Source organism: Pagrus pagrus (genome assembly GCF_965226575.1).
Source record: "Pagrus pagrus genome assembly, chromosome: 6".
Classification (NCBI taxonomy): Eukaryota; Metazoa; Chordata; class Actinopteri; order Spariformes; family Sparidae; genus Pagrus; species Pagrus pagrus.
The window spans coordinates 11,880,006-11,906,893 of NC_140190.1; the positions used below are offsets into that span (position 1 = coordinate 11,880,006).

General features: G+C 43.7%; 1 protein-coding gene across 14 annotated transcripts in view; it reads right to left on the minus strand.

Moving 5' to 3' along the window:
• The window catches only part of celf5a (cugbp, Elav-like family member 5a), a 192,124-nt gene that overhangs the window by 81,149 nt on the left and 84,087 nt on the right, over positions 1-26,888 (minus strand). For all 14 annotated transcript variants that reach the window (XM_084354973.1, XM_084354975.1, XM_084354977.1 and 11 more), the window contains exon 3: positions 7,304-7,352. In XM_084354973.1, coding sequence (XP_084211099.1) covers positions 7,304-7,352 — 49 coding nt within the window. The remainder of the gene's footprint in view (positions 1-7,303; positions 7,353-26,888) is intronic.

Here is a 26,888-nt window from a genome sequence, read left to right on the forward strand (position 1 = left end):
TAGAAGCTTTTTTTTGTGTGTTATGGCTCAATGAATGACGAACATGATCAAAGCACAACATTTGCTCGACACAAAACTTGTTGTCACAGCACTGTGGACAGCTACTGTACAGCATCCACATGTTTTGGTGTGTTCAAAGGGCTCGGAGAAAGAGGCAGGAGTACCAGAGGGGGACAAAGAAGGAGAGAGCGAGAGAGAGAGAGAGAGAGAGAGAGAGAGAGAGAGAGAGAGAATGAATTATAAAGTGTAGAGAATTGAGCACTAAATTGATCTGCAGTCCGTCTGTCCCCAAAGAGGTTGAAGTGCTGTAATGAGAATGGCAGACCAGATGCATACGGGGGCCGTCTCTTCCCCATCTCCATCCCTCTCTGAAAGAAGACAAGTTTGTTTCTCAAGGTGATTGTTGCGGTGATAAGGGAGAGGGTGTTATTAAGGGTGACAGCGGAGGGGCTGAGAGGCAGTGGCTGACTGGATAACCTTGTCCCCATCCCCGCCTCGCTTCCTTCTGCATGAGCATCTCCACCGCTGGCCTGCCCTGCCTGCCTGCTCGTCTGAACACAATCTGCTGGCTGGAATTACCTCCCGGCCCCGGGAAAACTAAACATGATTTCTGACCTTTCCTTTCTGTGTTCAACAGTAACCTTTGCTGATCCGCCCACGCTACGAGACCATCGCGAACGAACGAGGGATGGAGTGGAGGGAATGTGTGTGTTTTTTAAAAAAGGGGGAGCGAGGATGGATGTGTGTTTAGCTGAATTTTTCTATGTATGCATATTTAAAGGCGGGCGCAGGGGGGTAGATGCGATAACAGCAACACTGTTACAATCTCATGCAATCAAATACAACAGCCCTGCAATAAATACGAGCTTTGTGAAGCTTACAATGTCTTTGTCCGTCTTGCATGGGGAGCGGAATTGGTAAGATTTTATTGATACCACGCTTTTGTTAAGTCTGCTGCTGATACCTGATCAATGCTGTGGGGGAAAAAGGAGGCGTACACAGGTTTCCAGCAATAACACAACTTATTTATTGTTTCTCTCTGAAACCTGAAGCAGTAGTCTGTCTGTCATCATCTAAAATGAATGATAGAAGAGAATATTTGTACATTTGGCAAGCCTGCCTGTGTGGCGCTAATATTTTTTTAAACACACAATATTTTTCCCTCGGTAACAGACGTGCTGCTCAGTTGGCAGTTGTGTGTAGAATGTCAAATACACGGCGTTCATGAAATTTAAGCCCATTTCGCATAGAATGATGTTTCAGCCTATAAACCGTATTCACAAGGCGGCTATTTTCCTCTAATGTCATGCTCGGGGTGGGAAGCTCAAATGTTGGCATAATGTTAGACTGCTGTGTTCAAGGTTGCTAGTCGTATAAACTTACAGTGGGGGATCTGACAAATTGTCTCAGCAACTGAGAAGATGCCACATTTCAAGGTAAAAACAACATACTTGATAACCTATTAGCTAACATTAGCATTTAACCACTTTTCAGCCAACATTACCATTTGATATTACTTCCACGCTTAAATAAATGTGTTCAAGATGTGTGTTGATAGTTTAGAATTAATTTACGCTTTTTTCATGGTGTTGTGTAACGCTATAAAATTGGGTCTCAGGTCTGACAAAGCTAATAGGCTATCAAATATGTTGTTTTACCTTGAAATACAAACCAATGTCCTGTCAGATTTTCACTATTCATTGTCTTTTCAGTTCAACAATTTGTCATATTCCCCATGCAAACACAGCAATATGACTGTATCTCATCATGAGCATGACGTAGGCAGAAACTGGTGTTTGAATATGGTCTATTGCTGGTGTTTCCACCCTTACTTGAAATTATCCTATTACAGACATTACAACCAGCACTCTTGTCATCTTTCTTCTGGAAATAGAGCTACGCTCAGGACCGTTTCCTCCTCTCCGACATGACTACTTGTTGCAAGTTTCCAGCAGCATAGAGGTTTCATGTAATTGTTTTGCAATGCACAACTGTCAGAGAAGCACGCCGGCATTGATCAAAGGAATTCACTAACTCAGAGGCGTGTGATTCTGATGTCTCAAATGGAACCGTTTCTCGATTCCCATCCCCAGTCTTGTAATTTCTGAGTTTGTAATGCTGCAATACATGCAATATTAGAAAGCGTTTCTGTTATTTTGTCTACACACTGAAAGTAGCTGCTGCTTCCATCTGTGTATGTGCTGACTGAGTGTACCACAGAAGATGCAGTAATAGTGCATTTTGTTGGAAAAAAGGAGTTAGAGACACTGTGTTTGCAGAAATCCTGCATCCTTCAACTTAGTAAATTCATTACATCATCACTCTGCTTCCCCTTGTTGTTGCCATATCAGCAACTTTTGCATCAGTATTATCATTAGTAGTTTGTTAGATAAGGCTAATTGATCTGCACATACCTGGTGTATTAGCCAATTGTTGTGATCTACTTCTTCCACTGACTCTGCATAACTCCGACAGCCTCAGCACAATCTGACCCTCATGAGCAACGGCGTCCCTATAGAAACTATTTCATCATCTCTCTCCCTCTCTCTGTTTGTTTGTTGATCTCCTGCTTCACCGCCCCTTGTCTGTCTTCTGTAAACCCAAATTCACCCCACCCCTCCCAGCCTGTGCTGATGTGAGGGTAAATTTAAGAGCTTACGGGCAGAGTGACCTGAACATCCCAGGCCAGCACGGTGGAGTTAGCTGACTGAACTCTGGGCTGTGCATCAGTATTGTTTGTGTAAGAGCACCAGAGGGGATTTGGACAAGGAGTGCGAGCTCTGAATGTATGACCTGCTGCTGGCCTTACCATTGGATTAGCTCACCCTGATCCCCACAACCTCAGAACATGCTCCCTACTATTTCAACATCTCTCCATTTATGCCCAGCCAAGCACATTGTGCACCAGTAATCTATAGTTTTCTTCTCTCCAAAGAGAGAAGATATACTGTTCAGCCTTTTGCTTTGCCCCTGCCGCCCCTCCCTCTCCACTGGTTTATCCACACTTTTCTCTGTTTATTTTGCACTCTCTCTCACACACACACACACACATTCAGTCTCAGTACAAATTTCTTCTTCCTACCTTCTTTCACCCCCTCTGTTCTCGCTATCCATCTTTTCACCCCTCATTCCTCTCCCTCTAACTACCCCTCTCTCCTTCATTCCTCCTCTCGTTTCTAAAGGGGATCAGTGGAGCTTAGAGGCCTTCCTGCTTGGTTCATTACTGAACCGCTCTGACACGTGGAGCTCGTCTCTCTAGTAAGGAAAAGGAGAACGCCACTGATGTTTAATACATGGACCGCTCTGTTGTCTTTCACGCCAGATAAATTCATCATCAAAAACTGAGCGCAGAACAGCAACAGAGCATGTAAACCCCCTCTCTCAATCCAGATTCCCAATCTTTCTTTCTTTTTTTTTTTGGTTGTTGTTCTCCTCACTCTCCATTTAACTTATTGCCTCTTGCTCTGTCTCTCTCCCTCTCTCTCTTTGTTCCGTCACATCTCAGTGAACTGGAGCAAACCTTTTTCATTGTCCTTCAGTTGGAGTAAACACACAAACACAATGCAACGCCGCTGCAACACGAAACACAGCTCATGAAAAGAAAATTGACCCATTCCATTCAGCATATGTGTACATTGTGCGTACGTGTGTATGTGTGTGTGTGTGTAAATATGTAACCTGTGCTGGACACGTCCCTCTGTGTGCACACGTGTTCCTATTATCATGTACATCCAACTTCCCACTGCGTTTGTGTGTGTGTTAGCATGAGAGAGAGACTGAGAGTGTGTGTGTGCGTGTGTCAGAGCCGTATGGGTATGTATGCGTTTGCCTGTTTGTCCTCTCTGTGTGGGTGTGTGCGTGGGCGGCAGGCCTGCCTTGATAATGCCAGAGCCTGTTTCTAATCCAGGCCTCCTCAGTGGGCTGCAGCTCTAGCTGTGCCAGGCGGGCCTGCTGCAACACCAACAGAGCCCCAGCTGACAGCGAGCCTGCTCCTCTCTCTGCTTTCTGGACACTCTCTGAGCTCCAAACTTAACAATGGGTTAAGCTGGGCAATGCGAGGAGCCGCAGAGCAACAGAAAAAGCACGACTTAAAACAGAAACACGGCTGATCTTTGAACAGGAGATGATGCAAAAGAAAATCAAATGAAATGACAGCCTGCGAAAAAGGAAACAAGAAGAGGTCGAATAGTAATGGTGGGATGCTGAAGGAGGGGGGGGTGCCGCTTGTAAGGGGTTTAGGATGAAATCAAAGTGGTTAAAGCTGATTTATCCTGTGTAAGGACGCCGAGCCCTCTAAGGAGGCACTGAGCAGCCCTTCAAAAATGAAATATCAGCAGCAGTCAGTGCCAGTCATCAGTGCCATGTGTGATGGAAAATCAATCTATTCTATATCAGAGACCTGCGAGGAGAAAACGAGAGAGACAGGTCCCTGCTGCCTCCTCCTCGCCGAGCCTCTTTAAACCTCTCCCCCGAACAGAAACATCCCTGCGTCATCAGTGACGGAGACATTCACGGCGCCGGTGGCTCAATGTGTAACGGCTGCTGTTCTGCTAGATTAGGTAGGTGATTGTCCATTAATATTCATTTCACAGTGTGTCTTTGTTAGGCGGCAGCAGGGGCTGACGGAGTGTTTGGATGGATTTACTCTACCGTTTCATTTCCTTTTCCTTTCTATAGGCAAGGTGGCTTACTTGTATGGACTTAGTGAATCTGCCTAGTGGCCGGGTGTACTGTAGTTTTTTTTTTTTTTACCAGTTTGTTCAGATAAGGTGAACGCTGTGAACATCTCAGGAAACTGCTCACGTGTCATCAAATATTTAGTGGAATTAGTTTGAGGAATCTGTTCTACCGTCCTTCTGTTTGCTGACTTTAAGCAGGCAGTTTCAGTCTTTACTGGAATAGACCACTGATCTGGTCGGGGCCTGTCTGGTCTTAATGACAGCAGAGAGTCGCTCCTGGAGGAGAGCAGGTCCAGCAGGTACCAAACCACAGTAACAGGTCTTTCCCTAACGGACGGCCAGCCTAGCGAAGGTGATCTGAACAGTTGTCCTCATAATGAGATTAAGGGACTAATTAGTATGACTGTGTGTTGTAGTGTGACTATGTGCACTGAGGAATAAATGGCCCCTATCAGACTAGCAGTGCGGCCCCTGAGAGAGCAGGCCAGACTGGGTCCGTCCCTGGTGTCCCTCTCTCCACTGCACTGAGAGGCTAATTAATATTTTTTTGCATTCGTTCTTCCAGCTCCTGTACACCATGCTGAGTTACAGCCCTGAAGATATTGATCTGGATTCTGGCAGGCAAATAAGGATCAAAATAACAAAAAAAATGTATCTTGGCAGTTTTGATCAGGAGAGCAATAATTACATGATCCTGAAATTACAGACAGCAGAATGAAATCCTCCTCAGTCTTTCACAGCAAAAAAGAAGCTAAGACTTGTAAAAGTAGGCCACGGAGGAGCATCAGCAGCACAGTGCATCAGCTAACAGTCGCAAGAGCAGCTAAAGAAAGCACCAGATTTGGAGACAGCCAAAATTATCTTTGCCAATGATAATCACAGAAAAGATTGGAGCCAGTAAATTAGAAGCAGGATGAGGATACAAGATTTAAAAAATGTAATTCAGATGAATTTCCCTCCACACATTCCCTGTCGCCCCCTTTCACTTCTGCCTCCTAACCCGTTAAAGTCACGCTGGTATTTGATTGCCCCTGCGGCGCCACTCTGACCTGTTCATTTAAGATGATGTGCAACTCTCAGGTCTGTTCCAGCACTCATTTGTTCCTCAGTGAGGCCCCCGTGGCTGGCCAGTAAGAGGCCCCCATACTGACCAAAGCGCCCTGGGAGCTCTAAAACCGGCCACTCACAACCAAGTAAAGAGACAGCTGAGTGTCATTGTTAATGTGGACACACAGCACCACAATGGCAAAATCAATGGAGCTATAGGTGTCATCAATCTTGACAGCACAAGACCCTTTTGCTTGTCTCACCACTCCTCTAAAGGTGTGAATGAATGGATGGGAGGACGGAGGGGAAAGAAAGAAAGAAAGAAAGAAAGAAAGAAAGAAAGAAAGAAAGAAAGAAAGAAAGAAAGAACATGAGGAAATTATGATGATCTTTATTGGCCTTTCTTCCATCCATCTCAAGAGGTTATGCTGTCCTTTGAAGATTGTGCGCATCTGACTGGCAGCCAAAGTGGCCAGCTCTCCTAATTCACCCAAAACAGGCAGAGGTTTTTAGGTAAAGCCTCAGTAGTGCAGCACGGCAGCTGTATGCAGTTGGCATCGTGCTTGCATTTTCTCTCCGTGCCTGCTTTTCACTTCCAAATCTCTCTCCCTCTCTCTCCCCCTCTCTCTCTCTCTCTCTCCTGATGAGGGAGACTGAAAACAGCGTTCCTTCTTTTAAACAACAAAAAGGCACTTGGCTTTGTTCCGGGGTGACACACGAGATGCTCGCCCAAAAAATAACAGCAAGGTTCATTATCTCTGCCACTGACTTGAAGGATGCCTCCTCATCCCATTAACATATATGCAGATAGGCAGTGAGTAAATGAAAGCCTCCAAAAAACGGGAGAGATCAAAGACGACAGAATTAAGGCCAAGTAATGAGGATCTTGGCAAGAACCCTGCAAATTTATTGATTGTTTGGCAAGCTGTATGTGCTCCCACTCCATTTTCCCCTCCCTCTATACCGTTTACTCTTGTGTTTCAAATGCACACAGACCGAGCAGTGTGGGCTTTAACATGTGGCCCACTTTGCGTTGTATTGAGCCTAATCACTATATAATTCACAGTGTGATGATAATGTACTTGGCATAGGGAACAGAATTTGCAGCGGGGAAGCTCATCACAGCCCTACAAACTTTCACACAGACTCTTTAATCAATAACCGTAAAGGACGCACATACGATGAGACGCAAACACAAAAGCTACAGTATGTATGAAGTGAGATTACAGACGTGTCTACCGAAATGTGTCATGCTGAGAGACAGGCAACATGACAGCAGTCCCCTGCGTCTGACGTCAACTTACGCGTTTAAATATACATTCAGAAACCATTTGGTTCAAGCTATTCGGTAAACATTGTATTGCGATGATCAGACTGCTAACATTGTGCATGTGAGCGCAGCAACACGAGAACAAAAGGAATTGGGATGAGATAAAAAAAGAGTGTTGGCTGAAGAAATATTGCATTGAGAGCAGTGAAATGGATGAGATCAGAGAGAAAGAAATGAAGAGAATTAGCCTAGATAAGGCAGATGAAAAGGGGACATGAATAAATGATGAAGAAAAGAAGACAACTACCTCCACGGCTCTCGCTGTCGGCCGGTTTCACCTGGATGGGGCGAGTCATCTGGAGAGGGGAGAAGAAAGAGCAAACAGAGAGGTTAGGAGCTGGCGACTCGGAGGCTGTCGTCGCAAACAACAAGAGGCCACAAACCAGAGTTGCCAAGGTCCCCCCTCTCACATACTAATGGCCGCTCCGCGATGCTGATCAAAGTGCCTCAGCTGGAGAGGGAACCAAAACACCATCATGCAACTAAGTTGACCTGACACTATAGTGTTTCTGCTGCCAGTTATTCAGTGTAAACAAAAGTCTCTTTCACGCATAAAATAGGGTGTGTGTGTGTGTGTGTGTGTGTGTGTGTGTGTGTGCGCCTGCGTGTCCGTTCGCATTTGTGGTGTTTCATGGCAGGTGCATGGAGAGGTTGCGAGGGCTGCATTATATGTGTGCCTGAGTGATAGAGGCCGAGGCAGTCCTAATAAAAGTGAATCCAGCCACAGGAGGAGAGAGATCAATGCAGGCCTATTGATCCAGGCCCTTGGGCTGTGGAGAGTGTCTGGCTGGGAAGGATTCTCTGGTTAGGAGGCTCACTCTAATCCACTGGACCCTGATAAGAATGGCATTGCCTGGATTAGATGCCTCTGTCATCACAGTCTTTGTGTCACGCTCTCCTCCTTCCCCAATTTTACCTCCCTCTTTTTTCATTATTGTTGTTCGAGTTGAACAATTTCTCCAGACTTAGCACGCGATTTGTTTGGAGGAAAAGTTTGAAAGATGTAGCTTGGATTTACAATGTTTGCTTCGGCTGCTGCGTTTATTTTTTTTATTGAATATATACCTCCCAGTCACATATCAGCACATATATTGTTTATACACCCACCCACACACACACACACACACATACACGCACACTCATATGTATTTATTTACTGTCGCAGCGCATAAAGCTTACAAGATAATTTATGTGCACAGATCTGATGCCAACGCCCCTCTTTTCCATGATTCAGTCCAAAACAAAGACATTTGACAATACAAATGCACACATTTGAATAAAATTGGGGCCAAAAGTGGCACAAATTTATAACAGGATTACTGGAACATGAAAACAACCTCTAACCACACTCAGTCACTTACAGTAAACCATTTGTAGCTGCTATTTAAGTGTCGTTTTATTGCCAGAAACTATTTGCCATTACTGGGCATCCCGGTCAAGATCGCTGAAAACCATCCAGCGCTGATATTTTTATACCTACATATGTATATTTTGTTCCATCGCCCTGTCATGCATCTTTTTTTTCCTGTGTTCGATTCCAGAGCGAGGCTGAAAAGGTCAGATTTAAAGACAGGGCAGTCCTATAAAAGCATGACATGTTCAAGGAGAAACACCATAATGGGATTTTAAAATGTCTTAATAACATGCTGATATATGGGGGAGAGGCCCAGGCCCGATTCATTAAGTGCTAAACGTATCCATTTTCACCTTGAGGAACTGAGTAACCTTCCCTCACTGAAATTATTCCATAAATTTACCCATCGTAAATAATAACTAGCAGCGGATAAGTCTTTGTAGGAAAACAGGGAGGATGTTATGCTTGTGAAGGTTGAGGTTTTTAGCTTCTTGTTTCTTGGCTCGCTCCCCATCCTTCTCCCTCCCCGTCTACAAGTGCTTTCTTTTCCTTGTACAACATGAGCAAAGTAACCCTACAGTATGCTAATGCCAAGCCACAGGGCGCGCTGCTCCACAGCGTGTACGGATAGATTACAGAATCAACCGCGACACTATCACACGCATGTTTCAAAGCAACCTCTGAGACAGAAACACCTCCGAATGGGGGGAAAAAACATCCGCGAGACAAATTCACAGATAACTTTACAACCCTCTGCTCCTTCACAACAACACAGGAAATCTTTGAATTTGCCTTTGACATGTCAAACGGACAAAAGATGCTTCCATCCTGCCAGTTGATTTTGGTTCAAATGCGAGATGGAGGAGGCCAAATCCGCGGCTGTGGCTCCTCTACCACGCTATGATCTCAGCCGTCTCTGCAGGGTGCCTGTGTGTGGGAGGCAGCTCTCTCTAAAGCTAGTTACTGTTCAGCCTCCAACATGCCAGCTTAATGGTCTATTTATTTGCCCGACAGCAATGCATTATGGTCCTGAACAGTCACTACTGATTGGCTCATAGTTTGTTCCATTCCCTTTGAACACATATGAAGAAAACGGTGTAATTCCAGCAGAGAAATTAAGAGCACGTCCAGAGAACACTGGTACCGTATGCATGCTCACATATGCACAGACATGGTTGCTTTAAGTAAAATGTATTAAGTGCTGCCGTTGCCAAGAAGACCATTAACTCCATATACTGTGAGGCACGTTTTCACTCTCTTGTTTACAGGCTGGAGCTCGTAGCTTCTCAACACACCCACAATGGACAAAGTGAAACAGTCATCTCTGCTTCCTGTACAAACAACATGTGTTTTAATTGTAAGGTTTTTCACTCCTCCGTTCACTGAGGTGAGAAGTGGTCGGGTGTGAGAGAGGAGGAGTAACAAAGAGAACCGGGAAAAAGAGAGGGGGAAAGATTGTGGAAAGACAACAAGAGATAGAGAGAAAGCTGCCTGCAACTCTTAGATAAGATTGCTTCGCCTCTGACTGACGTTTCTCCTGCGACGACTCCACCTTCCTGCCTTTCACGTTCAAACATTGAAAAAACAGCAGCACTGTACGAAAAACGGCATCTAAAAATCAACCAACTGCCTCCTTAAAAACACCCCTGCTGAAAATGTACTGCTTGCTTTTTTGGGGGGACATCAATTATAAATTGACCAAATGGCCAAATGATGAAAATGTGTTTTAAACTTGAACAGATACACGGCAACAAGTTCTGTGCTCACCGAGATGTAATATCTCAATTTATATTGCATTCAATAAATGTATCTTTGAACTGCTTTTTAATTTTTTTCCTTTCCTTCAGTGTTTTATATAGGTTATATAAAACACTAACAAAAAGCTCCTCTCTCCCACATAAAACACTGCTCCTGAAACGCCTCGTCAGTACTCTCCGCTTTAATTCTGTGACTTAGTGACATCACACTACATCACCACGTCACACATTTGCATAATATATGCCAATATGCATGGCAGAAATTAAGCTAAATGGAAGCTGCAAATATGACAGAGCTGCCAGTGAGCGATGTTGGCTCAGGCGTGTGTGAGCGGACCAACCAGAGCAAACAGTGTATTCAGGAGGGGGGGCCTTAAAGAGACAGGAGCTAAAACAAAGCGTTGCAGACCGAAGGGGGATACAGTGATTCAGCACTGGACAGTATGAGAAAACTGATGTGTTTTATGAGCGCTACAACATGTAAACCTATTCTATAGTAACCAAAAATAAAATGATAAACCTGAAAATGCACACAATATGCCTCCTTAGTAGTTTTCCACTTAAATTAGTGATTTATTTTCCTGTTCCATGGCATCCTTTATTTTTTCAGTGTGCTAAAAAAAAAAGAAAGCAAAGAATTTAATGAATGAATTATTGGCTAAAATTTAGTCTATTTTAATTTTAAATCTTTGAATGCTTATCAAAGCCTACATATTTCAACATTTCTTGTCAAATTAAATTCTTTTCATTTTATTCACACCACACATACCACGTTTTATGGTATTTTATTTCTCCTTCATTTGCAATGCACTGAGAGAGATACTTTACTGTGGCTGCCCTGATAGTCTGTTTGCATTGCCATGTTTGTCTACCTGAGAACGTGTATGTGACTCAAGGGCCTTGATTTATCAAACAAGGTTTACCAAACCAGGCATGACATTCCTGGATAATGAAAAATGCATTTTTCAAAATTTAAATGCTAAGGATGTTTTCAATTTCAAATGTGATGTTCAGTGAAGCACAAATAATTTGTCTCTGGCAAATATTTGTCCTTTCTGAATTTGTTCCGTTTTATTTGAATTTGACAACCCATGAGGAAAACATAATAATATAACAATATAACATCATTTCCAGTGGATATATCGTTATGTGTGTATGTTGTTCAATGTGTTTTTTGAATGAAACAGTTGCAGACATTTGGAAGAAAAAGGGAATTAAAAAGGGAACATAAAAATCAAGCACAGTGAATAATGCGTGGCCATGCAGTCAAAACACTCATCTGGCAAGTCTGTGTTGGCTTATTGTGCGTTTATGTGTTGGCGTGAAGCTGTAAAATACTGTAGATACTATGTTAAAGTGACAGGAGAAAAAGATGTAGGAGGCACCTTTCGGAAACATTAGTAACATTCCTACAAATTCAAGTGAATAGATAAGCTTATCTGATGACTCACAACAACTCGGCGGCTTCACAACCTTCAAATGAGCTACTATTGTCAATCCTCCTCCTCTAGTAGAAAGTATAGTTTTTGTTTTCCGTGTACAAGCCGACGTATTTCTCTCTTTTTCACTCCACAAACTGTGCTGCTCTAAGGGCTTTGACAAATCTACAGTTCCATATGTTTATATTTAGCCGTCTCATTTGCCCAGTTGAGCCTCCAGTCAGTTGAAATCAAGCTCTTAGCACTGCTGTTTTATATGGAGGGTGGGATAGAAACCCCCAGGCCTACAGCACATAATGTACTGTGCAAAAGGCCTGGTATATACACACATTGTCTGGTGCCAAACTTTAAGACTGATGTTCTGTTATTCTTTGACCTACGGTGATGCGCATTAAATGTTGCCAGTCTTAGACTACAATATGAACAATTCACAGATCTACAGTACACTCTCTCTGACCTCAGTATCCTGGCAAAGTTTGGCCTGATTTAGGAGCAAACATCTTTCTACCGAAGCTATTATTAGCCAGAGAAAGGACCAAAGGCCCTGGGCTGAGGCCACAAAAGACATTCCACTGTCTGATTTCAAATTACACCGGGCAAGTGAAGGAACTGTAGTAAGGACTTGGCCTGTTAGTAGTGTGGAGGATTTAGAGTCTATCTGCGACAGTAATGAGTTCATGACTAGTAGAGTTTAGCGGGATTGAGCAGTACAGAGTCCCAGACTCCACACTGCTGAAACCCCACAGAGGGCCAGTAGCAAGACAATAATACTGCTTTGGAATGGGTTTCAAAGACCTGGTGCGATTCCAACTTCCAAACTTTGCTAGTCTTTAACTTTCATATTATCCAAAAAGAAGAAACTCCATTACAGGCTAAAGCAGTACATAGAAATAGAATTGCAGTAAATCTTGTCCTGGTTTTGCAGAAGCTCATATCTCAGCAGTAAAAGTCTTTTTACAACAGTTATGCAAAAGCACTTACTTACAGAGCCTGCAATAAAATAACTCTAATAGCCATACAATATGTGTGATGTCTTCTGGCTTTCACTCAGGTTTAATATAGAGTAATGTTTGTCCTGGGATCATTAATACGTATTAGTGGGCCATCAAAGCTCATGTTGCTGCACTGCACAGTAACAGGAGCATAAACAGTCCCCTTCTGACTGGGCCGTCTCTGCTGATATAATTAATATTTCCAATTATTGATCGGAGGGAGTGCTGAGTGGTGGCTGTCCGGGGGCCCCCAGCTCCAGCTAATAAATCTGTACTGTATACAGTAAGAGCAAGTCGGAGAGAGTAAAGTAGAGAGAGAGCTATGGTTTAATGATTAATAGTTACGGCATGCCTCACTGCAATCACAATAATTGTTCGTTAACAGTACAAATTTCACAAATTACAAATAAAGATCAAATTGAAAAGGCTTACTGAAGCTTGATAATTAACTATTTCATAATATTGCAAATTAACTGGATATATAAGGCATCTCACCGCTTCCACATAAAAATCTGGTGGCTTTTTTGTGCCGTGTTGCAGTGAACGACTTCACTCAGCTAATCAAAAAAAAAAAAGTTTCTCCCACTCATCTTCACACATATAATGTATGGTCTATCTGATATTACTGTGTTGGTGTTGTTGCTAGAGCATCATAATTAATGTTGCTCCAGGACCATCATTTCTAATTAAGAGGAAGCAACAAAGTCTGCATTCCAAGCGAGCAGGTGTGGCTTTATAAGTTTAGTATAGACTCTGCATCCTGGTTGGAACATATCGCATTACATTAAAGTACTTTTTACAAACATAACAAACATGATTGGTCAGTTGCAAATATGGTCCTGGAGCAACATCAATTATGATGTTTAAGGGCAACACCAAGGTGCGATACCAGATTGTGCCATAATGTGTACTGTGTCTTTGCAGAGAGATCTTTTGTTCAACACTGTTTTGTTATTTATTTATCTGTCATTTGGTCTATAGACTGCAAGTTGTATCTTTTTTTAATTGATAGTTTATAACCCAACGATATTTATTTTTACAATAACGTGAACTTGAGAAAAGCAGAAAATCGTCATATTTAAGAAACGGGAAAATTGAATGTTTGGCCTTTGTGCTTGAAAAAAGATGAAAGATTAATTCATTCTTTATCGATTGACTTATAAATTAATCAACATGTAATTTCAACACAAACTCAAACCAAAGCTTTATCCCCACTTACCACGGATAAGTTGCAAGAAATGCATTTATTCAATACTACATATTTGCACCTCCTACACATCTCATATGGAGTTGTGTATTCACATGTGGATTTTTCTGAAATCAAGACGTTGAACACACATGCTGATACACGCATGATGTATTTATAAGTGTGAGTGAGTGGGTATCTGCGAGCGTACATCTGACTGAAGTATGACCTGCCCTGTGTGGATGTTCTGAATCTGTGTAAGCATGTTCATATGTGTGCTTGAATGCATGTGGGAAACTGTTTGCGAAAGTGAGTTATAATTTACCCATATGTGAAAATGTGCTGGCGGCAGCAGTGTGGTGGTCCTGATAAGAAGCATCAGTCAGTGCTGGGGAGATGGCAGCCACTATAAGCTTTGGGATTCCTATCAGAACCAACAGGATTTAGAGCTTGAGGCGCTGACATGGACTGACAGACACCTGCAGACCTCAGCTAGTCTATATCACATTTGTACTTATGAAGGTGTACTCCATAATGCGTCATCCATTTAGAACAGGAAAAAACATTAACTCAGATTCTGTAGGAGTGATTTTGTCATTCAAAGATAAAAAATGAGCGCTGTCTTTCAGAAAAGTTCAATTTTCCTTGTGGTTATTTTGTATCAGTAAGTGTTCCTCTTTTTTTTTTAGTTTCACAGGCTGAATCGCTGCATTTGGAACAAAACTGTCGATATCCATCTGTTACGCTGAATGTGTCTTGTAATACACAAATTAGCCATGAGGCCACAGCTAACTCACAAACATGTGCAATCTGTAGTACCATTATCACTAGCACCACTACCACATCTCTGATTAAGACCATTAGACCTTCTGTTGTCTGATGCCTTCCAAGTTCGTGTTTATCTCTTCCCCCAAAACACTAACGGCCTCCCAGAAACAGCCTGAAGTTCATCTACCGAATGCTTTCCAAAAGGCTTTCCAACCCTCTCTATTATCATAGCTTTGCTAGCTGAAGTGGTTGGCCAGCTGTCTGACTGCTACAGACCTCATTACACAGACAGCAGAACTCAGCTCTCATCAAGATTTCATGAAGGTGAATGTCACACATCAAAACCAGCTCATTTGTGGCGCCCCATGACTCAGCAGACAGAGCTGCGTGGCAAGAGCTGATGTTAGTTCTCATCATACTCTTTATTACTTCTGTATAGAGTCTGATTAACTCAAAATACCACATAAAAACCTCACCCTCCACCTCTGAGCTAGATTACCACTGTCCCGACCCTTTACGCAGACACTGCTGCTCGCTCTCACGCCATGCTTGTCCATCGACTTGATTATGTCTTCCTGTCTTGTGGAGTATAAGCTCTCCACCGGCACTTGTGAAAGAGACTCTGAGTCCTACAAGACTTGTGCAGTGGACTAGGGTATGTGGGTGACAGAAACAGTGTGCAATCATGAGGGGGAGTAGATAGGGGGATTGAGCTAATGCCTAAATCCTGTCCTACTGAGCCTGTAGCGGGGCGTCCAAGAGATAAAGAGAAACAGAGGGAGAGAGATGGGTAAGAGACTGAGAGAGACGGGGAAGGCAGGAGGAATAGGATCATAGAAAAGTGACAGAAAAGGGAAAACTAATCAAAAGATGCTTGAGAGGATGTAGAGACTGGGAGATGAGAGTGGGTGGGTATTTATTAATAAGAGAAAAGAGAAACAAAAAGACAAAAAAAAACCCTCTCCTGCCCCTCCTTCTCCTCCACTTCCTGACTTATGAGCCACACTTTGGTTATCAGGGGAAGGGCATCACTCCCAGACATCTTTGGCACGGCTGCTTTTCAAGCCCAGAGAGCTATTGACATGGCGTGTTACTGTAATGCGTGAAGCAGTGGGAGACTCATTGTAAATCTGTGTCAACAAATGCTGGAGCAGCAGCAAGCTCAATCTCTCTCTCTCTCACTGTGTCTGCCTCGCTTTGCCTCTCTCTTGCATTTACCGACCTATCTAATGAATCTTATCTGCACAGCACACTGGAGGCTTAAGCTTTTGGTGGGCTCACATCTCTCCCACACACACAGACACACACTCTCTCTCTCTCTTTCTTATTCTGCTCGCTGTTTGATGTGGTTTACGCTCTTCAGTTCATTTTGAGGAACTGTCCACAGAAAGATAACATCACGACGACAGACCCAACCCAGTGGCTTCAGAAGGGCAACATCACGCCAATCGCGGCGCGCCACAGCGAGGGTCCGGAGTGAGCAGGAAGTAGCGAAATGGCAGAGGATATGTTCCGTGACAGAATTACAGATCTCGACTTGTGTGAGGCTTTAATGCTTAAAGGTGCCCTTATGCACTGACGCCATGTTCCCTATCTGGCTGCTGCCTTGATATTTGCTTTGAAGATTATGTCCTGCCTGACCGTCAATGAGTTACAACCACGATAATGATGTACAGCGGCATGTATCGTATGCAAGCTGACCGTCGCATGTGCACTTGGGGCTGGATATGACCTGAAATCCATATTACGATTTAAGTTCAACAGTTACCTCAGTGAGCGTAAATCAAACTATGGAACAGAACGAAACACAGAAAGTCATGAATTATAACTCTAAGTTCAATTCTGTAGTTCAGAACCATGTAAGGTTTTGTCTGCTAAAACACAGAGACAATATACAATCTTGAGATTATGAAAATAAGAACTACTGGTTCAACTTGTTCAACTATCTACAGAAAAGTTGAGTCCTTAGCATCGACCTGGGTTCAATTCTGACTCATGGCCCTTTTCTGCACATCGTCCCGTCTCTCTTCCCCATTTCCTGTCACAACCTTGAGCTGTCCCATCAAATAAAGGCTGAAAAAAGTCTCCCCAATTTATTTTTTTTAATTTAAATATATATCAGACCAAAATGCATATGTTTTCTGTTATGGACATATTTGGGTATTTTACCAAATGTATGTGTACTGGATGAAACGTGCCCTGACTAAGTATATGGTTTTCCGTCGTTACCTAATTTTCATCTTCAACATCATGTTGCTGGCCTATTCAGTTGGCAGCCTGTGGGCCACATAACCTCAGAGTAAATCTGATGTGAGATCACGTCTCACATATGCTTAAAGCTGTGATATACATAAAAGTCCCATACCTCCATATTGAGAAACATCAAAACTTTCTGTGCAAACTAAGCGTAAGAATAGCCACTGCTATTTTCTACTGCAAATATTTAAGAGGTTTAAATGGTTGCCAAAAATGTTTGGCCCATCCACATTTCCTGGTATTAAAATCTGGCCCGATTGAATTTGTAACTGAACAGCCCTGTCATACCGAATGACATACTGCGCTTTAGGTGTTGACATAATTTGGTCATGTTTCCTCTAAAAGCCTCAACTATTTTCCGACAGAACTTAGATTTAGCTTTGTTTTTGTTCTTCGTCGTACCTGCTGAAGCCAATGTGTGACAACACGAATGACATTGCATCTTTGTCTTCCTGCACCAGCTCTTCCTGAAGTGCACCCGCGCCCCGGTCCTGCAGTTTCAACTGGGTTCAACTGGGAACACATGGTTAACAAAACAACTCAAAACTGCCAGGTGGAACAATGTGGACTTGACTTCGCCATTTTAGATTAAAGCAAGCACAGTGATCAGCTGTTTGTACTCAGGATTAGGTACGTTAAAACATGCTAACAGAATCAATACACACCGACGTGTCTTAAATTAACTCATGAGAGATACATAATGTCAGTGTCTGTACATTTTCTGCTTATTGCACAGCCCCACATGCACTCAACCACACTCATACAGGCTTATAGATGGAGACACACACACACACACACACCCTTAGCTGCATGTTTCCTTTACCCTCTGTGTTGAGCCCAGAATGCTCCTGCTGCTGTCACAGCAACTCCAGGATTGTGACAGATTACGGCCTGCTGCCCTGACCAATCGGAGCCAGGAAAGTGTTGCCTGCCCACTGACTCATAATTCTTGGCATACCTATGCCGAGTTGACGTTTCTTTAATGGTCCCCAGACCTCCAGTAGGCATCCTTGTCCTGAGCACTATGATTGCCTATTAGCAATTCACCAGCACTTGCACTTTTTTACCCCTCCACTCCCTATGCCGCCCCTCCGAGGAGGGGAGAGAACCAGGAGGAGAAGAAGCCAGAGGAAGGATAGAGATAGATGGAAGGAGGGAGGGAGATAGGGACGCAGCCAAGCATGCTGGCTTTGAATTGGAGAGAAGTCTGAGGGCTGCCAGAAAGAGAGAGGCAGACAAAAACGGAGACAGGAAGACAAAAAAAAAACCTATGTCAGATAGTGAAACAATACTTCCCTCAAGCAACTGCATTATTTCAAAAAATGGTAATGGGTGTTTCTCTCCCTTTTACCGTACATATGCTTTCAGTCTACACTCCCTCTTCCCCAAATCCTGCTGTGTGCTCAGATACGCCACTGGAGGACTTCTCCATTCGGTCTCATTAACCAGCCACATCTGCTATGACTACAGATCAGTATGACATACTGGTTATTAATGATAGGATGATCGACAATTTGTTATCCTACAGGACCATTATCAAGTTGGTGAAATCTGGACTCTGCACTGCTGCCTGGTACGTGTGGGTGTGTGTGTGTGTGTGTGTGTGTGTGTGTGTCCATCAAAGGGGGATTGCGAGAAGGAGCCAGAGCTCACAGGATCGACACAGGGCCAGCCTGCTCTGTCCATCTGCTCCGAGCTTCATTCCCAGCATATCAATACCCGACGTCTCATACACACACACACACACACACACACACACACACTCAATAACACACACATAGATACACAAACACACACGAGCACACAGTATTCTGTCACCTGCCACTTCTGCTGCTTCCATCACTCTCCCACCACTCCAGCCCTTGGCTGTAATGCCTGCTTATGTTTCATCCTGACACTTAGAGAAAATCCCTGCTTGTCTATAAGCGCATTCGGTATCAAACAAAAGGTACTGGCCCGTCTTTCAGCCCTGTGTCTCGTCTGCTCCTCCACACTGCTGCAACACGGTGAAATTGTTTTGCTAAAAATCGCACAAAAAAACCTCCTCTCACTGTGTGTGGTTCAACCTTGAACCACGCAGAACCTGAGGGCCAGACAAGCAGTACAGCTGCCTGACCTCTCGCCATTTCTCCCAATCTGCAGCAAACACACTCTGACGAAGTGAGAACAAGAAGCACTGGAGCGGAAAACACATTGGACGTGTCCCTGCCAACTCCCACTCCACACTACCTCCCATGGCCTTGGGTGGCTTATTTCATTGGTAGGGTTTTGAGTGGGTGAGTGGACGTTGTTTGGGGCTACCTTTTGTATGTGTGTTTGAGTGTGTTCACGTCTAAATGTCGCTAAGTTTTAAGTGCAGAGGGAATGAAAGACCTGCCTTGTACTGTATGTGGCTTTCAGAAAGGGGGGATGTTTAAGAGTAAGATCCTCCAGGATGCACTTACACTGCAGAGCAATATATGGTTTGGGACAGTAGGGGAGGGGTTTGTGTCTTACAGGACAAGAGCAGCATAACCGTCAAGAATTTAATTTTTTTTCTGAAAAGATCTGAACACAGACCCGACCCAAACAAATCAGAAGGTAATCAGACCCAATCCAAAATGAGGTCAACCTGAGCAGGGCCTAAGAGAGCGAGGACATAAACACCACCAATGATTTCCTCAAATATTTTCTGCCGATTAGGATTATGACGTACCATGTGATCACATATGTATGATCATGTCCAACTGGATCCACAGGGATATTAGACATATTGGCACAAGGCAGAGAATAGTTTGGACCGATTCGACTTGGGGCCAGATTAGGTTATGGTTTCCTAAAAACCAAGCGGGACTAAGAAGACCACTAGTGAGGGACAGGCCACATCGTGCAGTTATCATGTCCTAACTTAGAGGCGGGTGATCTGGCAAAAAGATAATATCACCATCTTTTTAAACACAAACCATAATATAAATAGCAATTCTTTATTCTAAGTTTGGAGAAGCCCTGTAGAAGACAGTATATCCATACTCCAATTACACCATAAAAACAATTGCTAAGATGTTTCTTTTTTGGCGCGAGTTTCTCATTGCTAGCTATAACTCATGTTGCATTTTAACAGTACTTCACCCAAGGAAGAGCAACGGGAGGTCATCCATCCAGTACATTGCGCAGATCTGCTGGCGATTTGGTCATTTGAAGTTTGGATGCAGAAGTAAGAGGACATTGAAGATCGCAATCTGAAAGTGGATCGTAGACGCCCCCAACATTGATCATGATCTAAAATCATCAGGTGGCTCAACGCTACCCTGCCTTGAGGTGCAATCGAAATGCTCCACACCTGTCCAGCTCCCTCATCCAAACCACTACCCTCATAGCTTATCCTCCTCTATTTCTACAGCAGCATCCTTGACAGCCCATCACCTCACTGGCTCCGCACGCCTCCCACCATCCAGGGACATTTGTATGCATGCATGTATTCATGAGCGGGTATAAAATTTAAATATGTTTTTTACAGTCAAAAGTCACTGATATACAGCTAATGCAGGCAAAGAAGAGAGAGACAGAGAGAGGGAGGAAGAAAGGGAGACACTCTGTGCACTCTGTATGAACTCGAGCTAAATCACACTCAGAAGCCTCCTACACGTCCACCCCTCCTTGTCTTAGCTTGTATTATTTATTAATTTATTCATTTTAATGATGCTCATCTGAGCACATTCTTCTAACAATTAGGACTTAAAGGTTTAACATTGTGCAATATTGGACCTTAAAATCCTACTGAAATTACATTTGGGATTTGAGATGCGTTCTCTCTTTCCTTTCCCTCCTCCTCACCCCAGCAGTCGTGAGGTAGATGTTGTGTCTGTCGTTTCATGGAGGTCAGGATTTGTTTTCTACACTTCTTTGGCTCTGAGGGCAGTCCGGGGAGCTCTAATGGCTTGTTCACACACTCTGCTTTGCATTATTTCCTAACTGCAAATACCAAGGGGCCATGTCACAGAGAGAGCCATCCTAAAGCACTTAACAATGTAACCTACATACACTCCACCAGATGGAAATATACGGATACTAAAGCATGAACATAAAGCACACCACCACTTCACTGACAGGACATGGGGGGGCTCTTAGCTCAAGGGGGTGGGGGTCGCACAGGGGACACTTATTTGCTCTCAGACTATGCCACCCGTCGAGCTCAGCCAATACGATGTACAGCGCCGATTCCAAAGTAAAGAGGACAGAGGAGAAAGAGAGGAAGAAGAGAGACAAGCGCAGAGAAAATGAAAAGGGCCAAAGAAACTGATTTTGCCTCATAGTTCATCTTCATCTGGGTGCCCTGTCCCAAACCCCAGTTCATGAAATAAGTCCTGCTGAAAATCAATGGCAGTCCGAGCCGTGTAAAGGTCAGCCATTCAGCAGCGCTGGCCTTGGTGGACCAGTCAAGCCCAGGCTTGTACTGTGAAGCTCGGCTAAGTAGAATTAATGGGGGGATCGATTATTCTGCACACAACTTAAATTGAACTAAGCAGAGAATCATTTTAAGGCAGGAACTGTACCGTGACGTCGAATGAGATGCATTTGCCACATAGCCAACCCCAGAACCCATTTAGCAAGCACAAAGTAAAGGGTGAGAATGAAAAAGAGATTTTTAAATAAAGGCTCTCGCGCTCTCTCTTCATCTCTCCACTTCTTTTTGAGTTCAATATCTGTACAGTAACCGCCCGATAATACCCTGAACCCACCCAAGACCTAACTCATAGATTTGATACGCAGAAACACTTTCCCTCTTTTCTCTTTCCTCCCCCTTCACTCTCTTTCCCCCTCACCTCTTTTTTTTTTTATTTCATGTCACCTCCGGCACCTCATTCTTCTTGTATTCTCCCCTTGTTTAAAGCAAAATCAATATGGAACCGGAGGAGACAAATCAACGTATGGTGGCACTGCAGGGGGAGGCCCAGCATGCTCCCACCTCACTGGTCACATGTTCCTCACTCGCTCGCCGGCTCCGTGGTATGGGGGAGGGTTGGGATAAGTGAAGGAAGGCAGGGCGGATGGGTGGAAGTAACGATGTAAGGTCTGACTTATGGAAGGATGAAATGATAAGAGACCAAAGGGCTGGAGAGGGATGAAAGGGAGCTGGTGAGGGATGAAACAACGCTCCAATGGGAGGGCATATGGAAGGAGAAATGAATGGAGAGAGGGATGAGAGAAAGAGAGGAGAGGAGTGGGCGGCAGTGTGGGCTGGGGGTGGCGGAGGTGGTGGTGGTGGGGGTGCGTATCATGGAAAATTCTGCTCCAGTGACTGGAGTGCAGAACGGGAGCCCTCATCTATAATGTATATCATGGATCCGTGAGAGATTTTCATACATATAAAATGGAGCAGCACCACGAAGTGTCTCGCTGCCACAGCACAGCCAAGAATCGCCCGTGGGGGCAATTTCAATATTCTGTTCTGTTTGTACTTGCATACTGTTAATTCACATATACCCCTGTGTTCCTTAGCGCCGCTTCATACTGTGTAAGTCAAAAAGGATTACAAGACTCCATGACTATATGTAAACACGTTTTATTCAAGATTATTCAAATACCTCCGCAACGAGACAAGACAACTTTTGCGTGTTTAACCTCGCCACAAAGAGAACGTGCTCTATTCTAACAACCTAAAAATAACAGCCAGCTCCATTTAGAGAAGTTAACGATGTAACATGTAATATTTTCACATTAAAGCAACATTATGTAACTTTTTAATCGCACAACATGGCGATTTGTATATAACGTTGCTATAAAATGTCAAGAAATGACTGAAATTATCCCGATCAACCCCGGAGAAATCTATAATTTTACTTTAACGCTGCGTTTCATCTAGTTGCCTCCCGACATAACTTCCAGGGAAACACCTGATGATACATCGGCGAGTGAGGAAGGAAGTCAGCAAGCTTGACGAAACGTGAATAAAACCATAACACATTACTTCGTCTGTGAACATTTCTGCCTGAATCACATCAGATTTCAGATTTTCATTTGTGCTGGTGGTTGTTTAACATTGAAAACACGAACTGCTACGATTCCACACGATTTCATGATGTCATCTCATTGCAACTTTTTCTTTTCATTGTTTTGATTGAGAAATCATTAGCTGCAAAAATTACATACTGCGCATTTTAAGACTCTCGCTTTATTAAACACAACAGACAATAGATGATATAGAGCGCTTACGTATCCATCATAAGCCTTTGTCTCTCCCTCTGGTCTTCTTTCTAAGCAACTTGGACAGCCAACATAGACATCATGTGGGAATCGGGGGGGGGGAAAAAAATGAAATAAATAAACATGACAAGTGGCCACTTAGCCACAGCCTCCCTCATTGAAACCTGATGAGGGCCCTGTCTCGGCTAACTTCAACAAACACTAAGTGACATGCTTAAGTGGGTTCAGGTTGCGCATCCGGGGTAATTCAGTAAAAATACAAATGAGTCTGGCTGGGAAAACAGATCACTATGCACTCATTCAAAATAGAAGGAGAGAGCACCAGGGAGAGAAAGACTTTCATTTCTTTTCTCTGTCCTTCAGAGGATTCTCTCGGCCTCACATCGACCGTCTGGCGCACACACACACACGCAGCCCTCGTCCGGCCATAAACAGCACTTTATAGACCCGGTGATTTCCCTCATTGGGAATCGATAACAAATAACCTCACTTTTCACTGGCCATTATGGTCGGTGTCGACCATACCCAGTCGTCTTTATCTGCACACAGGGTGTCACGCCTGACCTTGGGCTCGCTGCTCTGCTCTCTCTCCGCTCCCCAGGTAGATTTCAAGCAGAGGGTTCGGTCCTGGTTTTTGGAAAGGTTCAAATTGAGCCCTATGGGAGTGAGGAGCAGGGAGCAGCCATCTCCCATGACAGATCAATGGTAGGTCTCACCACAGGGCAGGGGGCCAGCGCCTTGCACAACCTGCTAATAGAATCCCAATGTCATTGCTGACACTACATGGCCAGGGCTGCTGGAGGTTAGACTGAGGTAGGACAGTAGGACGGCCACGGTTTAAAATGCCTTCAAGGTCTCCATGTTCCACTCTGCCTCATGTGTGTGTACGCATGTGTGCAGGTGTGTGTGGGATACATACAGAAATACCTAAGAAAGCCAGAAAGAAGAAAATTCTTAGCTGTGAGAATGTTGTTTCAAAGTACGGTTTGTTAACGTGCAGAATATTACTCACATTTGAGTTCCAAGGTGCAAAGTCATTACATGCAGCTGTCTACGCCAGTTGCTTTCAGGGATTCCTGATATGGATTGTTTTTCAGCCAATGCCAATAACTGATGATTGCCTGCTTCTCATGGCAGACACTGATAAGTGCTAATGTCACATTTCTGTAATTTAAAAAGACATTGCTAACCTGTAGGTTATGCACACCTGAGGGTTAGAAAGGCTAAGATGTAGCGAGCAAGGATATGTTTGGCTGTGTGGCTCTCCTTCTCAGATTGCGCTTGTTAAGTAAATGAAAGCAATTTAGCTTCATCTTATCAGCTATGGGGAAATTATAGCCCATAAACAGAGCACATAATAATAAATAGAAAATGTATCAGCCTGATGAATATCATGCATTGCAAATTTCTTTAGCTTTCTTACCCTCCCTTCGAGCTCCGTGGTCCCTTACAGCCTGTGCATCCCTCTTAAACTAAATTCAGGTTCTTGCCTTCTCTCCTTTTGCATTTTTTAAACTCTCCTCGTTCTCCCTCTCAGTTCAAAGATACAGTGGCAATTTTAGGCCTTCATTAACATCCCAGACATCCTGCCGCAGTGTAGAGCAGTGAAACCCATGATTCATAGCACAAATCATTTCATATGTACCACTTGAAGACAGGCTGCAGAGGCTGTTAAGCCACTATAAACACCTATGCACACACACACACACACACACACACAGATATATGAGTGAGCGATGAGTGCAGGGGAAATCTTGGTCACCAGAGGAAACATGTCTCAGAGAGTCTTAAGAGCTCCTGATGAAGATGAAGAGAGGATTTAGACCTTTGCATATTTTACTCCCACTTTTACTCTCTCTGTGTTCAGCTGTGTGTCACACATACCTCGCATATATAGCATAGGACTTTAGAGCTCTTTCTGCTGCTCCTCTTTTACTGGATTTTCTCTTCAACACCCACACTTAAGTTTTGCAGCTTGAGACGCATGTTTTAGAAACTTTCAGAAAGGCTGAGGCTCAATATCACACCCTCTGTCATGTAAAGATCCATTTTGGGTCCTGGCCCTAAGTGTAACGGGCATTTCTGACATGTACAAAAGTCAACTCTGGGCCATGTTATATTGAAAATGAACAAACTGTATCAACAGTTAACACTCAGTCCCTTTTCTCTGTCCTCTTTAATTACTCATTGACCCTTCTAAGCCTACCATCCTCCTCCTGTCAGTGGGAGTCATGACATTTGCCAGTTACAAAGCGTGTCAGCCCCCGGGGGCAGCTTAGGAGATCCCCAGCAAACAGCTACTGTACGTTAATTAATCACCATGAAATTAGAGTACCATCTTTTCGAGTGGCTGCCTCCTTTACTCTCCACCCCCCCTTTTTCTTTTCCATGATTCCACCAAAACCCATATGCCCTTTACAGTGTCCACGTACAGCTGGAATTAATGTTTTGCAATGTCACTCCCATTCAATGACAGATGACAGAAAGGTAAAGGAAACTCAATGAACAGAGATGCAGCAAAACAAGAGGTATAGGCTGCAGCCTGAGCAACACTGGATTTCTGAGGCCAATATCAACTCCTGAGAATAACAAAATCCTGATAACAGTAAATTGCAAGCAAACTGACATTGGTTTAATACAGATTTACCAATATCGGGGTATGTACTGTCAAGTAAGAAAAAAAAAGATAAAAATCGCAGTTTAACTTAGTTTGTATGGTAATCGTTCTCTGCAAGGTTTTCATATTACATCCATACAGGGTTAGTAGTATATGAAGTTGTTAGAAGAACATGTACAGGTATTGGATCGGTACTCGGCATCGACCGATACCCAAAGCCCTGGTATCAGAATCGGTATCAGGAAGGAAAAAAATGTTTGGGAACATCTCCATCTCAGTGCCAGAAGCTAACTGATTGATTAAATATGGCCACGTGCCTATTTAGCATTGTGGCTGTCGGTTGCTCGATGGAAAAAGTTGTGTCACTAGCAAGCACAAACCTAAATATGCTTTATGGTGATGTCAGCAGGCGATCGCAAGTGCATGAGCTCCACAGAATCAAGTCCATCCCTCTGTGAGCCCCGATGCGTATTGATGGATCGGTTTAATCTTAGTCCTCAATTATGTAATGAAAATTCAAATTTAATCTAACACAGACACACACACACACACACACACACACACACACACACACACACACACACACACACACACAGACATATGCATTAACAAACAAACACTCTGACACTTGCTTCCAGTCCAGGCAGGCAGAGAGGAGTTGCGTGTGCTTCTGCCTGCATTAATTCTGTTAATGATCACAGAGGGTCAGCCTGCCTGTGATCCCTGTCCTACCATTAAACAAATAAAAACAACACTGATTACCAGGATGTTCACTGGATGCATCAATCTTGAGTAATTAGAGAGTGGTGTTTTGACTCTCTCCCCTTTTCTTTTCCTCCTCGCTTTCCCTCTTTCCCTCGCTTATACCAAAGTCAGGCAGCAGCGGCAGAGTCCTTTTAATGAACTAATAAGGGTGTGTGCTTGGCTAACCAAGAATGAGACAGGAAAGAGACAAATAAGTAGGAAGAGAGGCTGCTTTACCAGCTAAATAAAGCAGCCACAAGCACTGGCTCTGCTGGCGTCCTCTACGAGGGTTCATCGCTCTCTTTTTTAGAATAGGAGAAAATGATACTGAGTTTTGTGTGGAGATACTCAATGTGTGTGTGTGTGTGTGTGTGTGTGTGTGTGTGTGTGTGTGTGTGTGTGTGCGTGTGTGTGTGTTGCTGCCTGGAAAAGGACACAGCTGTCACATTAAGATCATGCAGGCCCGTAGCATTAATCTGTCTTGTAGAACCTTGAGACCTTAAGTACTGTGGTACTTAAGGCTATGTGTGTGTGTG